Source organism: Protopterus annectens, chromosome 6.part0 (assembly GCF_019279795.1).
Source record: "Protopterus annectens isolate FY-2018-M chromosome 6.part0, PAN1.0, whole genome shotgun sequence".
NCBI lineage: Eukaryota > Metazoa > Chordata > Ceratodontiformes > Protopteridae > Protopterus > Protopterus annectens.
Genome location: NC_056737.1, coordinates 205638027 through 205653875, shown reverse-complemented (window position 1 = coordinate 205653875; position 15849 = coordinate 205638027). Strand labels below are relative to the sequence as shown.

Sequence of the window (15849 nt, the reverse complement as noted above, 5' to 3'; positions counted from 1 at the left end):
CCACTTTAGCCCCAAAAAAGGGAAGAATTATCCAGGGGTGCATCTATAAGTTTAGCCTAGATATCATCAGGTAAAAGTTGTAGTCTTAGCCATGAATACCTAAGGACAGAGGCAGAAGCTGCAGATCTGGCCGAGGCTTCTGCAGCATCACAGCTGCATCTGACTGAATGTCTTGTTACTTGAGAAGACAAGGAGATGAGGCCAGAAATTTGTGCAGTAGAAGGCGAGTCTGGTAAATCGGACAAAAGTTTGGAAACCTGAGTCAAAAGGGCCAAGGCATACATATACATTTTATTAGAAATTTGGCCCCTTCGGGGACCTTATAAAATCTGAGAGGCCTTCCAGGGGATGGTGTTTGGGGAATCAGGGTTCAAGGAGGTTGCACTGAAGGCATCCAAAAAGGCTGACAAGACCGGAGGGATGGCAGAAGGTGAAGGAGTGTCCATCTATAAGAGTTCATAATCTCTCTTTTGAACCTCAGACATTTCAGAAGAATTCCACTTTAAAAACTCTCATTTTAGAGATGGTTTCACCAAAGGTGAAGTCTGCTCCTGGGGAGAGGGTCTCAGCAGAGTCCTCCTCTGGGGAAGCATACCCCAGAGGGGAATGCATCTGGGAAGCATAATAAAGGGACTCCTCTGAAGAAGAGTCTGAAGAATCATTAGCTTCAAGAGGCAGGGTATCTTCAGCTTGAGGCCTAGGACTAATAACTGGAGGAGCAACTAGAGAGGAAGCAGGCAAAGAAGGCCTACGGGCCATGAAAGCATTAAATAAGCTCTGGGAAAAAGCTTGACAATCAGGCAGGCTTTCTGGAGGGGAAGTGACAAGTTGTATCTTTTGTTTCCTTTTTAGAGAAAGGGTAGGCCTGGAGGCCATAGGGCATAAGGGGGGCCCTAAGTTGCAATTGTTCTGAAGCAGTGGAAGGACCTGTCTGGACATCCATTGCAAGCCAGGATTCACCCTTGTTGTCGGTACCCGTCTGCGAAACCTCCATGGATGTGCTTTACGCCCTAGGTTCTGCAGCCTCCAAAACAGTGCCCACTATACATAACTCAGCAGTTTCCATACGTTCCTCCAGGCAAATGTTGGCCACAGGAGGAACATCAGGTGGAAGAGGTGCAGCAGTAGTTTCAAGCCTGTAGACTTTGGCCTTCTTTTTTTGGTGGTTCCACGGTCTGACCGGATAGCTCTTCCATCACCAGAGCCAGATGTTTAAGACACTGGTTTTCTAAATAAATGTTTAGGGCATGCGGATGGTTGCAGTGTGTGTCAGGGATGAAGGCCTGACAAATCACGCAGGTTTTGTAGCCGTGGTTAGGCCTTAGGCAGAAAAGGCAGAGGTCGTGGGTGTACTTATGGGGGATCTAACAGCCACACCTGCACTTTCCTTTCCTGGATGACATGAACATAAACAGACATGCAGTGACCAAAAAGAAAATACAAAAAAATGGTCCCAACGGGGTACTTACCTTTAAATGCAAAGATCTGACGGCAGGGAATGCAGGAAGAGCTGACGTTCGACTGGCAGCAGGGAAGTTCAGAGGAAAGATACATGCAGACATCACTTTTATGGCCCACACTCCCTACGGTCAACGTCTTACCTACCTGGCAATGACTAGAAGCTTTTGTATCCCGGCTGAACGTTTGGGTAGCTAAGCAGAGGATAACCCCAAGGGTTTTGAATACTTTTCTGATCTCTGGTCATTGCTTAGGTTTGTAATAGTCTCCAGACTGATAGCCTAGTCTTTACATAGGAGGGGAGGGTTTGGTACAATGGTTGAAGTGTTCACCTCATAAGCACAACGTACAGGGTGTGGTTCTAATGTAGGACTATTAGCTAGGCTTAAAAAGACTCTTCAGGGCAGTTAGCCTAGTATTTGCCTATGAACCTATGACTGACTATCAAATGAAACAAATTAAGCCTTAAACTGAACTATACAAAACAAAAGGGCATAATATAAATAATAAGTACACCTTTGTAACAGATGTGACCAACTGATTTCATTATTCAAACCTTCTGGGAAAAGTATATTAACTTTCAAAATTAATTTTATTTAATAAAGCACATTTGTCACCACCCCAATAGCACAAAAAATCTCAAAGAATTAAGTTCAAAATCTCAGTCTTTCACCAAGCAGCAAATTAAGGCCAAATTACCATCGTAACAGCTACAAACAAATGCAATCGGAGGGTCATGTTGCTCAATGCTAGAAGTCTAAATCTCAAAATGCACTCGCTCGAAGCACTCGTTAACATGGAGAACATCGACATTTGTGCTGTAACAGAGACCTGGTTCAAGGAAGCAGAATGGACCCCTGCACTACCAAGCTATAACTCGTTCCATACCTTTCGGCCCCAGAACTTGGACCGAAGCTCCAAAGGCGGCAGTGTTTCCATATTCATAAAGGATGCACACACCACCAGATTGGTAGCCCAACATAACGCATCAGAGATACTTCAGGTGTAACATTGGGTAAGACAGTGATTCAGGTCGTAGCCTGCTATAGGCCCCCAACCATGTCCTAAGACTCATACTCCACATTCCTAAGAACCCTGGAGAATATTAGGGTCCAACTTAACACTCTCATACTGGGTGACTTCAACTACCCCTCCATTAACTGGGAAAACTACTCATGTACCAATACACTTGCCCAACGTTTCTTGGAATCCATCAATTCCAATGCCCTGGACCAGCTCATTCTTACCCCCACTAGAGGTAGCAACACACTTGATCTGTTCATTACTAACATGGGCGACCGTTGCTCTACACCAATAGTCAAATCCTCCTTGATTAGATCCGACCACAAACTAATCGCCTTGGAATTCCACCCCCCCCCCCCCCGCAAAAGTAACCACCATGAAAAACTTCTCTAAAGCTAACTTTGGGTTCCTAAAACCAGAGGTGGCTAACTTTATGGCACCCATGAAAATGGAGAATAGTTGCATGACTGCCGAATCATACACCAATGCACTGTAGGAACATGTACACAAATGCATGGATTTCGCCATACCCAATAGAACCAAGATGCTCTCCTCCTAAAAAAGGAAGCCAATCTGGTGGTCCCCTGCCATAAACAAACTCTACAACAGAAGGAGGAAACTGATGCGGAATAAGGTGAAGTCCCAAGACTGGAAAAACTCCACTATTAGCCTCAACAAAAAGTTGTGATCCCTCATCAAATCCTCTAAAGGTAGCTATGAAAACAGAATTGCAGCAGATAGTAAAGACAACCACAAGGCCTTCTATAGATATGTAAAGAATTTCCATGGCAATACCCATATTTGCTCTGAGCTACTGCACAATGGTACCTCCTAAAGCAAGCCAACAGATATTGCCAATATACTGGCCAACAGATTCAGTGCCAACTTTACCCCCACCCAAAGGACCAATCACAATACCAGTAGATTGCCAGCACCCAGTATTACTTCTGCACAGGTTAAAACAGCACTGTCCAAGGCCAAGAATACAACTTCTATGGGACCTGACAATATCCCTGGCTGTATTCTACATGAACTACAGAGTGAACTGGCACCTCACCTATGTGCCCTGTTCAATCACAGCCTCACCTCAGGTGTTGTCCCTACTGAAAGGTGCACTGCTACAGTCATCTCTCTCCTCAAGGGAGGAGCGACTACAGACCCTGGGAACTATCGCCCCATTAGCCTGACTAGTCTGACATGCAAAGCTATGGAACACATCATCATGGACCTAACAAACAAGGATATAGGGAATCTCCAAATTCTGGATCCCACACAGCTTGGTTTTGTGAAGGGTAGATCATAGGTTCATAGGTTGGTACTAGGCTATCAGCCCTAGGGCCTATACAAGCCTAGCCCAAAAGGTACCCTGGCTTTCGCCACCCAAGAAAATTATTTTCCTGTGCCCCTGTTGAGCAGAGCCACAGAGGTGATCCCCAGGGTAAATTTCCTATTTCCCATCCAATCATCAAGATTTTTCTTGAAGAGTGCTAATGAGGAGCTTTGTTTGATATAGATAGGAAGTTTGTTCCAGAGTAGGGGAAGTCTCTGGGACAGGAATCCATCCCTCCAGCATGCTCTATTTATTGTTGTGACAAGGTTTAGGTCACTAGAGCATGTAGCTCGGAGGGATTGGGATTTCTTTAAGTGTAGCATGTCCAACAGCTCTTGAGTTTGACATAGCTTTGTATGTTAGGCAGAGATTGCCTCTGAGTAGGCGATACGTGACAGAGTAAAGTTGGAGTTTTTTGAGATGGTCTGAGTAGGGTCATCTGTTTGAGGCCGGTAATCCTCTTTGTGAGGTATTTCTGCTACCATTCCAGTTGTTGTAGATGTCTTGTGAGGTACATACCAAAACGGGCACTGTACTCTATAATGGGTCTACTGAGAGACGAGTAGAGGGGAACAATGACCTCTTTTTTCCTGGATGAGAAACCTTTTGTGATGAGGTGTGCCACGTGGAAGGATTTCCTGACTACTCTGTTGATGTGATTATCAAAGGAGAGACTACTGTCCACCTGTGTCCCAAGGTCTCATCACACTTTCGGTGTTAAGTAGACTACCACCTATGTGGTAGCTCATGGGTACAGAGTTTTTACCAAAGGGGATGAGAAAGCAACTTTTTGGCACTGAGCTTGAGGCCATGGCTTTGACACCAGGCATCAGTGAGGCACTTTTGTAGGATGTCCACATCGTAAGGAGTTTCAATTATGGCTCTTAGTTTGAAGAAATCTGCAAACTTCGTTAGCCAAAGACCTTTTGTGTTAGCCTGTACTTCAGAAAAGTAGATACCAAACAGGAAAGGACCCAGGACTGAACCCTGTGGAGTATGGAGTCTGCTACCTTCACAGTCTAGGTTCGATCAATGAGCCAGTTGGAAACCCATCTTGTGACATAGGGATTTATACCTAGTTTAGTGAGTTTATTTTTATTTTTTTTATTTTTATTTAACATTTGTTGACTGGGAAAGTCCGACTAGGTTCCACAGATCCTGTTTTCAGTGGAGGCCCAGGGAGAAACACTCCAGAAGCATGTCTTTAGAATGTGGGAGGAAACCGGAGTACCCGGAGGAAACCCACGCGAACGCAGGGAGAACATGCAAACTCCACACAGAAGGCACCCCAGCCGAGAATCGAACCGGAGAACCTCTTGCTGTGAGGTGACAGCATTAACCGCTGCACCACTGCACCGCCCATTATCTTTAATTCCAGAGAGGGGGAATGGTGTCAAAAACCTTGGCAAGATCTAGATAGGCTGTGTGAACCACCTTACCCTTGTCTACGGCTTTGGTGATTGCTTCAAAGAAGTCTATCAGGTTTAGGAAACATGATCTGACTTTTATAAACCCGAACTGGGTGGGGTCCAGAGTTTGGAGATTACCAATGTCTTTGTTTATAAGTTCGATGATGATATGTTCCATGGCCTTGCAGACGAGGCTTGTTAGGCTAATGGGTGGTAGTTCCTGGAGTCCGTGGTGGCTCCCCCTTTGTAGAGTGGGATAACCATCGCTGGGCGCCATTCAGTGGGCACAAAGCCTGTGGTGAGGCTATGACTGAACATGGTGCTTAGGTGGGGTGCCAGTTCATTCCATAGTTCATGTAGAATGCAGCCTGGGATGTTGTCAGGTCCCATGGATGCTATGTTCTTGGCTTTGGAGAGTGTGGTTTTTACCTGTGCAGCCGTGATTACAGGAACTTTGCATTCTTCTGGTATAGAGATGGGCCCTTAAGGGGGTGAGAGGTGGGTAAAAGTTAGCACTGAACCTATCTGCCAGGATTTTGGCAATATCAGTTGGTTCTGTATATTTAGTGCCATCGTGCTGTAACTCAGTGCAGATCTGAGTGTTGCCATTGAGATTCTTGACACAGCTATAGAATGCTTTGTGGTTGCCTTTAGAATCAGTGGAGATTTTGTTTTCGTAACTAGCTTTGGAGAATTTTATGAGGGATCTCAGCTTCTTACTGAGGCTGACTAGGAAGTTCCTCCAATCATGGTATTTTACTCTTTTTTGCAACAGTTTCTTTCTTCTGTTGTAAAGTTTGTTTATGGCTGGGGACCACCAGATTGGCTTCCTTTTTTTGGAGGATAGCATTTTGGTTCTGTAAGGGATAGCATGATCCATGCACTTGTGTAAGTGCTTATAATGTGCATTTGTGTAGGATTCAGCAGTTGTACCTCTCCTGATCAACTTGGTCTACTTCTTTGCATCAGCCACCAGAGCTGTGGATGAAGGCAAGGTGGTTCACACAGCCTACCTTGATCTGGCCAAGGCCTTTGAAACCACTCCCCACTCAAGAATCATAGAAAAACTCACTAAGCTAGGCATACCCCTATATCACTATGTGGGTTGGAAACTGTCTCACAGATGGAACCCACAGTATTAAAGTAGCTGACTCCAAGTCAGACTGCCGACCAGTCACGACTGGAGTCCCACTGGGTTCGGTCCTGGGTTCTCTCCTGTTTGGTATCTACTTCTCTGAAGTCCAGGTCAACACGAAGGGACTCTGGCTGACAATGTTTGCAGATGATTGCAAGTTGGGAACTATTATTAACTCCTCAAGTGATGCTGACATCCTACAGAAAGGCCTCAGTGAGAACAACAACTGGTGTCAGAACTATGGCCTTAAGCTCAATGCCAAAAAATGTGTCATCATCCCCTTTGGGAAAATCCCATTTCCCATGAATTATCACATCGATGGTAGTCCACTGAACACAGAAGGCTTTATAAGAATATCTGGGAACACAGGCCGACAGCAACCTCTCTTTTGACCACCACATTGCCACTGTGGTTAGAAAGTCCTTCTATGTGGCACATCTTATTACTAAGGGTTTTGCATCCAGTAAGAAAGAGGTCATTGTCTCCCTCTACTCTTCTCTCATTAGGCAAATCATTGAGTACAATGCCCCATTTGGCATGTACCTCACTAGACACCTGCAACAACTGGAGAGGCTGCAAAAGTACTTCACAAAGAGGATCCTAGGCCTTAAACACTAGTCCTATATGAACAGACTAAAAAAAACTCCAACTATTCTCTGTCTCATATCACCTACTTCGATCTCTGCTTGACTTACAAAGCCATGTCCGACCCAGCTGAGTTAGAAATGCTACATCTAAAGAAATCCCAATCCCTGTGCACCACACGCTCCAGAGACCTCTACCTCATTACCACAATCAATAGAACGTGCTAGAGGGACAGGTTCATAACCCATCAACTGCCCATGCTATGAAATAGACTTCCCATAAATGTCAAACAGAGCACCTCACTGGCCCTCTTAAAGAGAAATCTTGATGAGTGGATGGGAAATAGAAAATTCACCCAGGGGATCACTCCAGTGGCTGTACTCGATAGAGGCACTGGGAACTAAAGTCGCGTGGCACAATGCCAGGGTAATCCTATGGGCTAGGCTTGTAAAGGCTCCAGGGCCATTGGCCTAGAACACCCATATCTCTCAAGTGTCCCTGATTTTCAGGGACATCTCTCACTTTGACTCAAATTTTAGCCCTGTCCCTCTTAATCCCTCCTAAAAATCGGTGCCCTTTGGAGAAAAGGTGGTCAATTATACTTAATAAATAATGACAATAATTGAAGTTATACCCTTCTTTTTACTTCAAAAATGAATATTAATTCACATTTTCTTGTTCTGACAGTGTCTCAAGTTAATAGTGAAAATATTTTAAAAGTGTCCCTGATTGTCCCTGATTCTGCTGAGATTTGTCCCCGATTGGTATGAACCTCCCCCATGCATCTCTACCATGTAATGCAACATTATTAGTGGTGTGGTCATTTCTCACATCCCTAATGCACTCCTGAATCCCAAACTTCACCTTCCTTGTTGTCTGTCAGGTGGAGACCATGTATCTCTGTGTTCTTAGAAATCCCCTTGCTGTGATAAGTTGAAGTTGTGCTACGGAACTGAAGCACACAGGCTCAAAGATGCCACTTTTGCCTACGGCAAAAGGGTTTTCTGATTCATGGTGTAGACATGCTCCATATAACAGATCTGCTGCTTGGAGAAGGACTGAGATTTTGAAAGGTTCACAAAAAGTCAGAGCTTTGAATCATGTACAACTGAACTGCAGTGCTTCTCGAGTCAAATCCAGAGTTGCTGCCTATATTAGGTAGTAGTAGTAGTACAGACAGGTGTAAATGTGAATGCCTTTGGTTCTGTAAAAGAAAATTACTGAAGCCAGGCATTTTGCAAATATCCTGGGTTTAGTATGTAAAAAAAGGCAAAGGGGTAATATTGGAAGTGAGATCCCACCCCCCCCATTTCGAACACGAGGTACCGCCTATGCGCTTTGGCTGTGGGCCTATTAATGCAAGCATCCTTTAGGTGGTTCAATGTTACCAAGAAATCTCAGGGAAGGATGAGAGTGGCAAGGGAGTTTGCAAAGTTAATATTTTGAACTTTGGAACCTTTTAAGAACTTTTTTTTTTTTTTTTTTAACTTTGTCAGACCCAAGATTGGCTTCCAAGGGCTATCTTTTTTGGAACCACAAACAGTCTTATGTAAAATCCTTTGCTTTCCTCTAGTTATGTTACTCTATGGTCCCTTGCCACAAATAGTCCTATAATAATGGTGCTACTAAGGACCTTTGTTTCTACGACATTAGAGGGATTCATGGCTTTTTTCCTTTTTAAATAAAATGTAGTCTGTAGCACTGGGTTAACATTTTTAGTACCCATGTGACTTTTGGAACTTCTACCCCCTTCTTTTACATATATGTTCAGCCAGCCAACAAATCTTGGACTGAGGAGTTGGTGAGATAATGGAATGGAGGGTCGAGGTTGATATGAACTTTTTGAGTCACAGCTGTTCCATCTCAAGGATTTGGCCATGAGGGGTCTCCTTGCTTCCCCTTTGTGACTTGACATTTTTTTCTTGTAGTGGATTCCACAGGACTCCATAACCCTGTGAAAGCAGCCTGACTTCCTGGGAGCACAGGAATGGAAGCCTGATCTAAAGATGCAGTACTGAATAATGCACGCCACAAAGACTTCTATCACTGGATGTATAACCAAAGGTTTTGCCAGGGGTAAGCGTAGGATGCCCCTTTTTCTCTCTTCTGAGCATCAAGAATTCTTTACTTTAATTCTGCTTAAGGATCCTCGAGACAAGAGGTAGATAAGGTGCCCTCGGTGTCTGACTCGTATCTGAGGGGGGTGGGACAAACACATCTGGTCCACATATGCCCGTTTATCCACCTCTGAGTTATAGGAATCAGATTCCATAGGGATGAGTGGCAGAAGGCTCAGGTTCTTAAGAAAGCTGGTAAAAAAGTGAGTAAACTTCATTAAATCTTGATAAGGGGCCTCCTGGAAAGCATGCAAGGATGAAGGGCCACCCAGGATATGCTTATGCCAGATGTTGGATGTTCACTGCCTGGGTGCCTTGGGCCTGGGATGACCTCAGTTTTATAAACTGGGGATGCCCTCTATGACCAACAATGAGGGGGTACCTCACTCATCCTTGATACTTAAGATATAGGTGTCAGAACCAGATGCAGGCAACAAGATATCTGGAACACTGATGACTTGAGGATTTCAGCCCAGGAGGATGTACTGTCTGAATGTGTAGTGGCCTCCTAAAGGACAGCACTGGAGACCTTAGAACAATTTGCAGACATCAGGGTAAGGGGCTGCAAAAGGGCCTTCCCCAAAATCCTGTTGTCCTTGTGCATAAGGAGATCTTCAGTGTCTGACTGGATACCATGCTCCTTTCCTTATAGCCTTCTCATAAGCGTACTTCGATATTTCTTTTCAGTGAGGCCTTCCACATATGCTTCATCAGGTTTGGTCAAGGAGGCAGTCTTCTTTGGTTCAAAGAAATAACTAAAGATCCATGGGCAGACATCCCTCCTATACCACTAACATGCTGATGATCATGTGGAAGGCTGTCCACCTGGCCAGGAGGTGGAAGAATGCAAAGCTCTGGAAGTCAGAATGGATATTTGGTCTTTCTTTGGCAGCAGTCCTAAAAAAGTATTACTATTACAACAATTGACAATAGAAAAAACACTCAAACACACTCCCATCATGCCCCCCTTTTTTTTATCTCCTTCCTGTGTCCCACCTTATGAAGCAAATCCACTTTCACTTCTACCTCGTTATTCCCTCTAGCATTCCTTCAAACCTACTCTCTTTGTCATCCTGCATTTCTGACTTTCCAAATGCTGTTTCTGTACTCCAACTACTTTATTTAATCCACTGACCTTAGCAGTTTCTCAAAATTTCACTGGCTTTAAGGCCTCAGCCCACTCCAGACCTTCTCTATCTCCTAATATCTGCCTTCCATATCCCTCCTCTCCATAGTCTGTCCCACAGTCTGCTGTACTACTACACCATTTCACTCGCTATCCTGCAGTCACAACTGTTTCCTAAGTTATCTGATTTACCTGTCCAACCTCTATAATTTCCAGAAAACCCAACATCCCACCCACAAAGGACCAAAGAAATTCAGTCCCCCACACCTCACACAAACAACCTCTTAGTTTCTCACCCCCTGGTGTCCACCCATCCCCTAACATTTAACTGTATTAGGAAATCCTCTTAAACTTGTCCTATGACAGGGCCTCAAATCAAGTATTGCGCCTTAGTTGATCCTCAGCTGCTCTGCTTTAGCATTAAGTATACTTTTTTTGACTGTTTAGATGTGTGTGTGTACATTTTCAGACTAATGCTGAAGAGAAATCAGACAATTCAGTAATTTCATTGTGTTAAACATGGAACTTTTGATTTGCCAGTATTTTTTTCTGGAGCATTAACCAACAAATACAGACAAACAATGGACTCTGACTAGCTGATACCTGCTAAGAGAAAATACTGATGCCAATATCAATAGAAAAATGTAACTGATTCTACAGTGGAGCTACGCCATGTGTCACTTCACCCTACAGGAGCCTATCCACCTAAATGTAACCACCTCTATGACATAAACACTAATTACAACCATCCATAAAACAGAAATGCAAACACTTTTTAAAAGATGAGGCAGGACAGTCGCTGTCATGTATATACTGGATAGGCACACATTGTACTACTATAAATGTTCTATATTGTGAATCAAAGCTATACTGATAGTCAACTGTTAGCAGCATCCTGTGTCATTATACATTCTTCTCCTGTCAGCAGAAACCTGTTTTATTGTCTGCATAACAGTAGCCATGTTTAAAAGTTACAATGGGCTACTCTATGACTTCTAAAATGATTATACTGGTTACTAATTTTGCAAATTGGTTATTTTCTACTCTACATTATATCAACATTTTTCCCTTTTTCCCCTTCTCGGGCATGCATTGTGAAAGAGACAGCCAAGGGACAGGACAAGATTATTTAAAATGTATTTAAGAAAAAAAAGTTTAATTAAATTTCTGCAGACTTTTAACTGGTTTCATTATACTCACAGCATTTTACCTGAAGTACAATTATCTCCATGTCTTCATGATGTTGCTAACAATATTAACCCAGTCTGTATTCTGCAACCATGATTACACATGTGCTCAAAGCTTAATCGATCCATTAAAAAAATTTTTAAATGTGCTCTGACATTAAAATGCCAGCCTAAGAATGCAAGACATGGTCGGATGACTTCTTCCCTTAGGACAGTGCATTTGATACTGGATTTAAGAGCTCACTACAGGTCACTAGCAATTTATAAAGCTCAAGCACATAGGATATTTATTTTGCTGTAAACTGCAGTAGGTGAAAAAAATGCCTACTGCAGTCAATTAACAGGCAATATTCTGAAGGACTTGTGATGCTATTCATTTTTCAGCTACGGTATACTTTCTGTGTACAGCTGACTAATATTTAAGTGGCTTAATTATTTTTAAGTAAGCCTACTTTTTAACTATAACAGAGTACTGATTATTATTTTTTTATTTCATTTTGAATTTTTTCTTAGAGGTCTCCTTGTGTACTGGGATGATGCTGTTACCAGCTTCTCATAATGATAAGCTCAGCAAAAATCCATGTTATTTTTATTCATATAAGGATTCATCAGAAGTCTGAGTGAGTGATGGAAGCAGAAGAGAACTAAAAAAGACAGGAGAGACAACTGAGTGCCAGGCAAGTAAAAGAATGGCAATGTGCTGGAGCTGTGAATCTTTACTTCACATACAGGATGGGGAGGGTATGCTATATAATGGTTCCAGAACCTACCCACTCCCAAGATATTCACACACACACACACACACACATGTATTTCAGCACTGAAAATGGTTTCTATCCTCCACAAAAGTGTCTATTTTTCACAAAATGTCATCTAAACTTAACAACAGGGAAAGAGGCCACCTCTGCAAGGAAACCTCATCCTCCCTACCTCAGACAATTATGCACCAGTTTGAGATGTTCCACATACAATCATTACATCAAAAGTGCACATTCAGCCAGCGTGCCAGTTTACTATGCCTGTGTATGTTTTTTAAATTAGCTTTTATAGCTCTTACCTGTGAGGAGAAAGTGCAAACCAAGAAGTCAGTCTGAGATAAAAAATGAATATCAAGAATCACACCTCGCAACGAGTTTTCAGTGTATCGGTTATGAAGGCCTGCTGACCAGGATATGGAATTATCGCTGATAATTTCATAATCTGGATATCTGCAAAAATATTTTTAAACAATAACAGATTTTAGTCTACTTAGATGTGGTTAGCTACTGTTAAAATGATTCATTATATTTGGAAAAGCCATGAGTCTAGTAGACAAACTGCATGATGAAGACACAATATCACCAAGTGGTTCTAGAGACACCATTATGCCTATACATACTTAAAGAAGTACTGTGTACTATGGCCTGAGACATTCACAGGGTTTGGACTTTCTTGCTATTTTTCAACAAGTGGATTAGCACTGTAAAAAGATCACAAAGACTCATGCCCTCAGAGAATCTATCTCCCTGTCATTTAAAGACTGTTGCCTGGCAGCCTTAAATTTTAACTAATTTTTTTCTTTTAGTCTTTGTGAAATTTAATTCACCACTGATGTTCACTACCACTTCATTACTGACATCTGTGTAGACTCTGTCTTTGCTAGTTTATACAAGCAATGTTCATAGAAAACAAGTGACCTTGAGGCTAGTTTTCTTAAATGTATCTTGCAGTGTCGTGGCTGTGACTGCCAGTGCTAAAAGAAAACAAAGTGTTTGTAAAGTAATAAACCCAGTTCATCTAAGTACTACCTAGCTGTCAACAGTACGAAGAACTCACCAAAATAGTAGGTCTGGAGGGAGAGACTTATGGATGGATGAGATGTGGATTTCAGCTCACCAATAATAGCTCATCCTATTGTTCCACTGATGAAAGGATTCACCTTTGCACAGTGTAACATCAGCTTCAGCCCAGCCCTCTCTCTGGGTGATGTGGACATTGTATAAGAAAAAAAATGATACCTAATCAACATATGATTTGCTCTACAGAGAACTTATGCAGTAGGGAAATGTTGGATTGCCTCTTCTGATAGCTTAGCTCACCACAATTCGGAGCTCCCAAATGCTTACTAGAAAGTGCACATTTATTTATTTAAGTCTGATGACCGGGGAAGTCTACTGGGCCACAAAGAGTCCCTTTTCAGTGGAGGCCCGGGGAGAAAAGCTCCAAGACATTGCAAGTTAAATGTTACAAAGAAATAACAAGTAGTTCATACAGAACAATTAAACGTTACAGAAGAATAATACATTATGTAATAAGCACTTAAAGAGTTAACATTCAAAACATGAGGATTACTAGACCTTTGCAGATTAGGTAAACTCAACATTAACAGAAGAACATTATGTGACTTAAGCTCTAAGTGAGTTAACTTTAAACCATAGCTACAATCCATTTGTGGTTAGATGAAGAAGAAGCACCAAACTATATGTTACTGAAAAGTATAGTACATTAGATAACAGAGAAATTCAGTCTCAGGTAGGGGATGAGAATGTTTTAGGATGACAAGAGGCAATAGTAGTGATAACGTGATGATTTCAGTGCAGGGAAGAAAGAAAAATTAGAGAGGGGTTTATGTTGAAGGGTGACATGGGCAGTAGAGTGGGAGTTTATGCTGGAGCGTGACATGGGCATTCCCATTTAGCTGTTAGATGAGAGAATTGTTTAGATTTGAAATTAGTATGGTTTGGTAGGTTGTGTATGTGGGGGTTCCACAGTTTAGCTAAGGAGTAGGAAATTAGTAGATGGCCAGGAGGTTGTATGGGTTTGTGGACCAGAAGATGATTTTGGTTTGTGGATCTGAGTGGGCGGTTGGGTATATAGGGTTTTAAGGATGTAACGAGAGATGGGCAGTTTGTAGGTTTAAAGATGAGCTTGTGGGCAATGGTGAGTTGTAGGTAAATGAGGTAGTTGAGTAGTTCAAGCCAACTGAGGGAGAAGAGGGAGTGACAGTGGTGGGATGTGCATTTTGACTTGGTTGCAAATTTGCAGATCTTATGGTAGCAGCATTCCAGTTTGGAACGCAAGCCAAGGTGGAGATTGAGGGGCACCATACATAAGGGAGGGGAGCAGGAAGGTGGATGCTAAGGTTTGACGGGTAGAAGGGCTAAGGAAGCGGCTGTGTCTGTAGAGTAGGCCAATCTTCAGGTGGGTTTTTTTGACTGCGGAGTGGATGTGGGTATCAAATTTTAGTTCTTCATCTATGATGATGCCGAGAAGCTTTGTCGTGGGAACAATTTCAAGGAGGGTGTTGTTCTGGCTCTGTATGGTGAAAGAGGTTTTGTCAATAATGGAGTTTTTGGAAGGGGAAAATAATATTAATTTGTTTGTTTTTTTTTTGGCATTAAGAGCTAAGTGATTGGACTGCATCCAGGATTCTGTTGTGGAGAAGGCTAATTGGGTTCAGACCCTTATCTTCTCAATCTGACCCCCATGCACAGGGGAAGTAATCTTTAAGATGCAGCAGCAAAACACACACAAGCATAAAAAAATAATATGTTGTATTGACTTAGCAATAAAATGCATATTGCTCAGATACAGAATGGAGAGGTCACCCAGATTTCATTAAGTTAGTAAGATGGCAATAACGGACCAGTGGAAAAGGCCCCCTTACAGATCAAGGTGAGCCTCTACCGTTAATCTGGTGGTCTTTTGTCACTGGCAACACTTGAAAGGAATCCAACGCAGTAAAATATAAATTGCCTAGGGAAAAGGAAGTGAGGGGAAGGTAAAAAAGCAAGGCCTCAGAAAGTAGCATCCTGATACACCAAGCTGCAAGAGAGTGCCGGCTCCTGCAATCATGTCCAACCTGGTAAAGATATGACCCACTAAACAAGTGGCCATAGCATAAATGCCTACAATAGTGATATTTTTTAAGTAAGAGCTGGAAGAAGCCATGACTGTGACCAAGGAGTTGTATACAGTAGCATTTTTCAACATGCAGTTAAGCACTAAGATATTATTTTATTTAAATTTGTTTATTGTGGTAGAGCACTGATCAAGCATGACCAACTGCACAACTGCATTCCCAACCTGGGTTATAATGAACATTGAGTACAATTATTATAAAACACACAAAATTCAATACAGATGGAAGATAGCCAATGGTACAGCAATTGGTTCTAGGACATTACACAGAAATTCAGTATAATAGCAATGCATTTTATCAAAAAATACATGGTATAATCAGAGGTGAAGCAAGTCAGGTAACTCACTAAGAGAAACAAAACATGTAGAGCAAAATTAAAAAGTAAAAGGGTGTCAAATGTTAGTGGAGGAAAGTAAATTATGGAAGGGTTTGGTAGGGATTAAAGAAATGCATATGTATTTATAAGATGTTTGTTGCATCATGTGTTAGTGATGGATATACAGATGCTAAGGTAAAGGGGGATGAGAAGAGTCAGTAGGAGACTTGATTAGTTATGTGACATGACGAGTCTTATTATA

At 42.3% G+C, this 15849-nt stretch overlaps 1 protein-coding gene across 5 annotated transcripts in view; it reads right to left on the bottom strand.

The window, feature by feature from the left end:
- FUT8 (fucosyltransferase 8) overlaps positions 1-15849 on the bottom strand; it is a 2643272-nt gene that overhangs the window by 96426 nt on the left and 2530997 nt on the right. For all 5 annotated transcript variants that reach the window (XM_044073921.1, XM_044073918.1, XM_044073919.1 and 2 more), the window contains one exon: positions 12428-12578. In XM_044073921.1, the coding sequence (XP_043929856.1) occupies positions 12428-12578 (151 nt within the window). The remainder of the gene's footprint in view (positions 1-12427; positions 12579-15849) is intronic.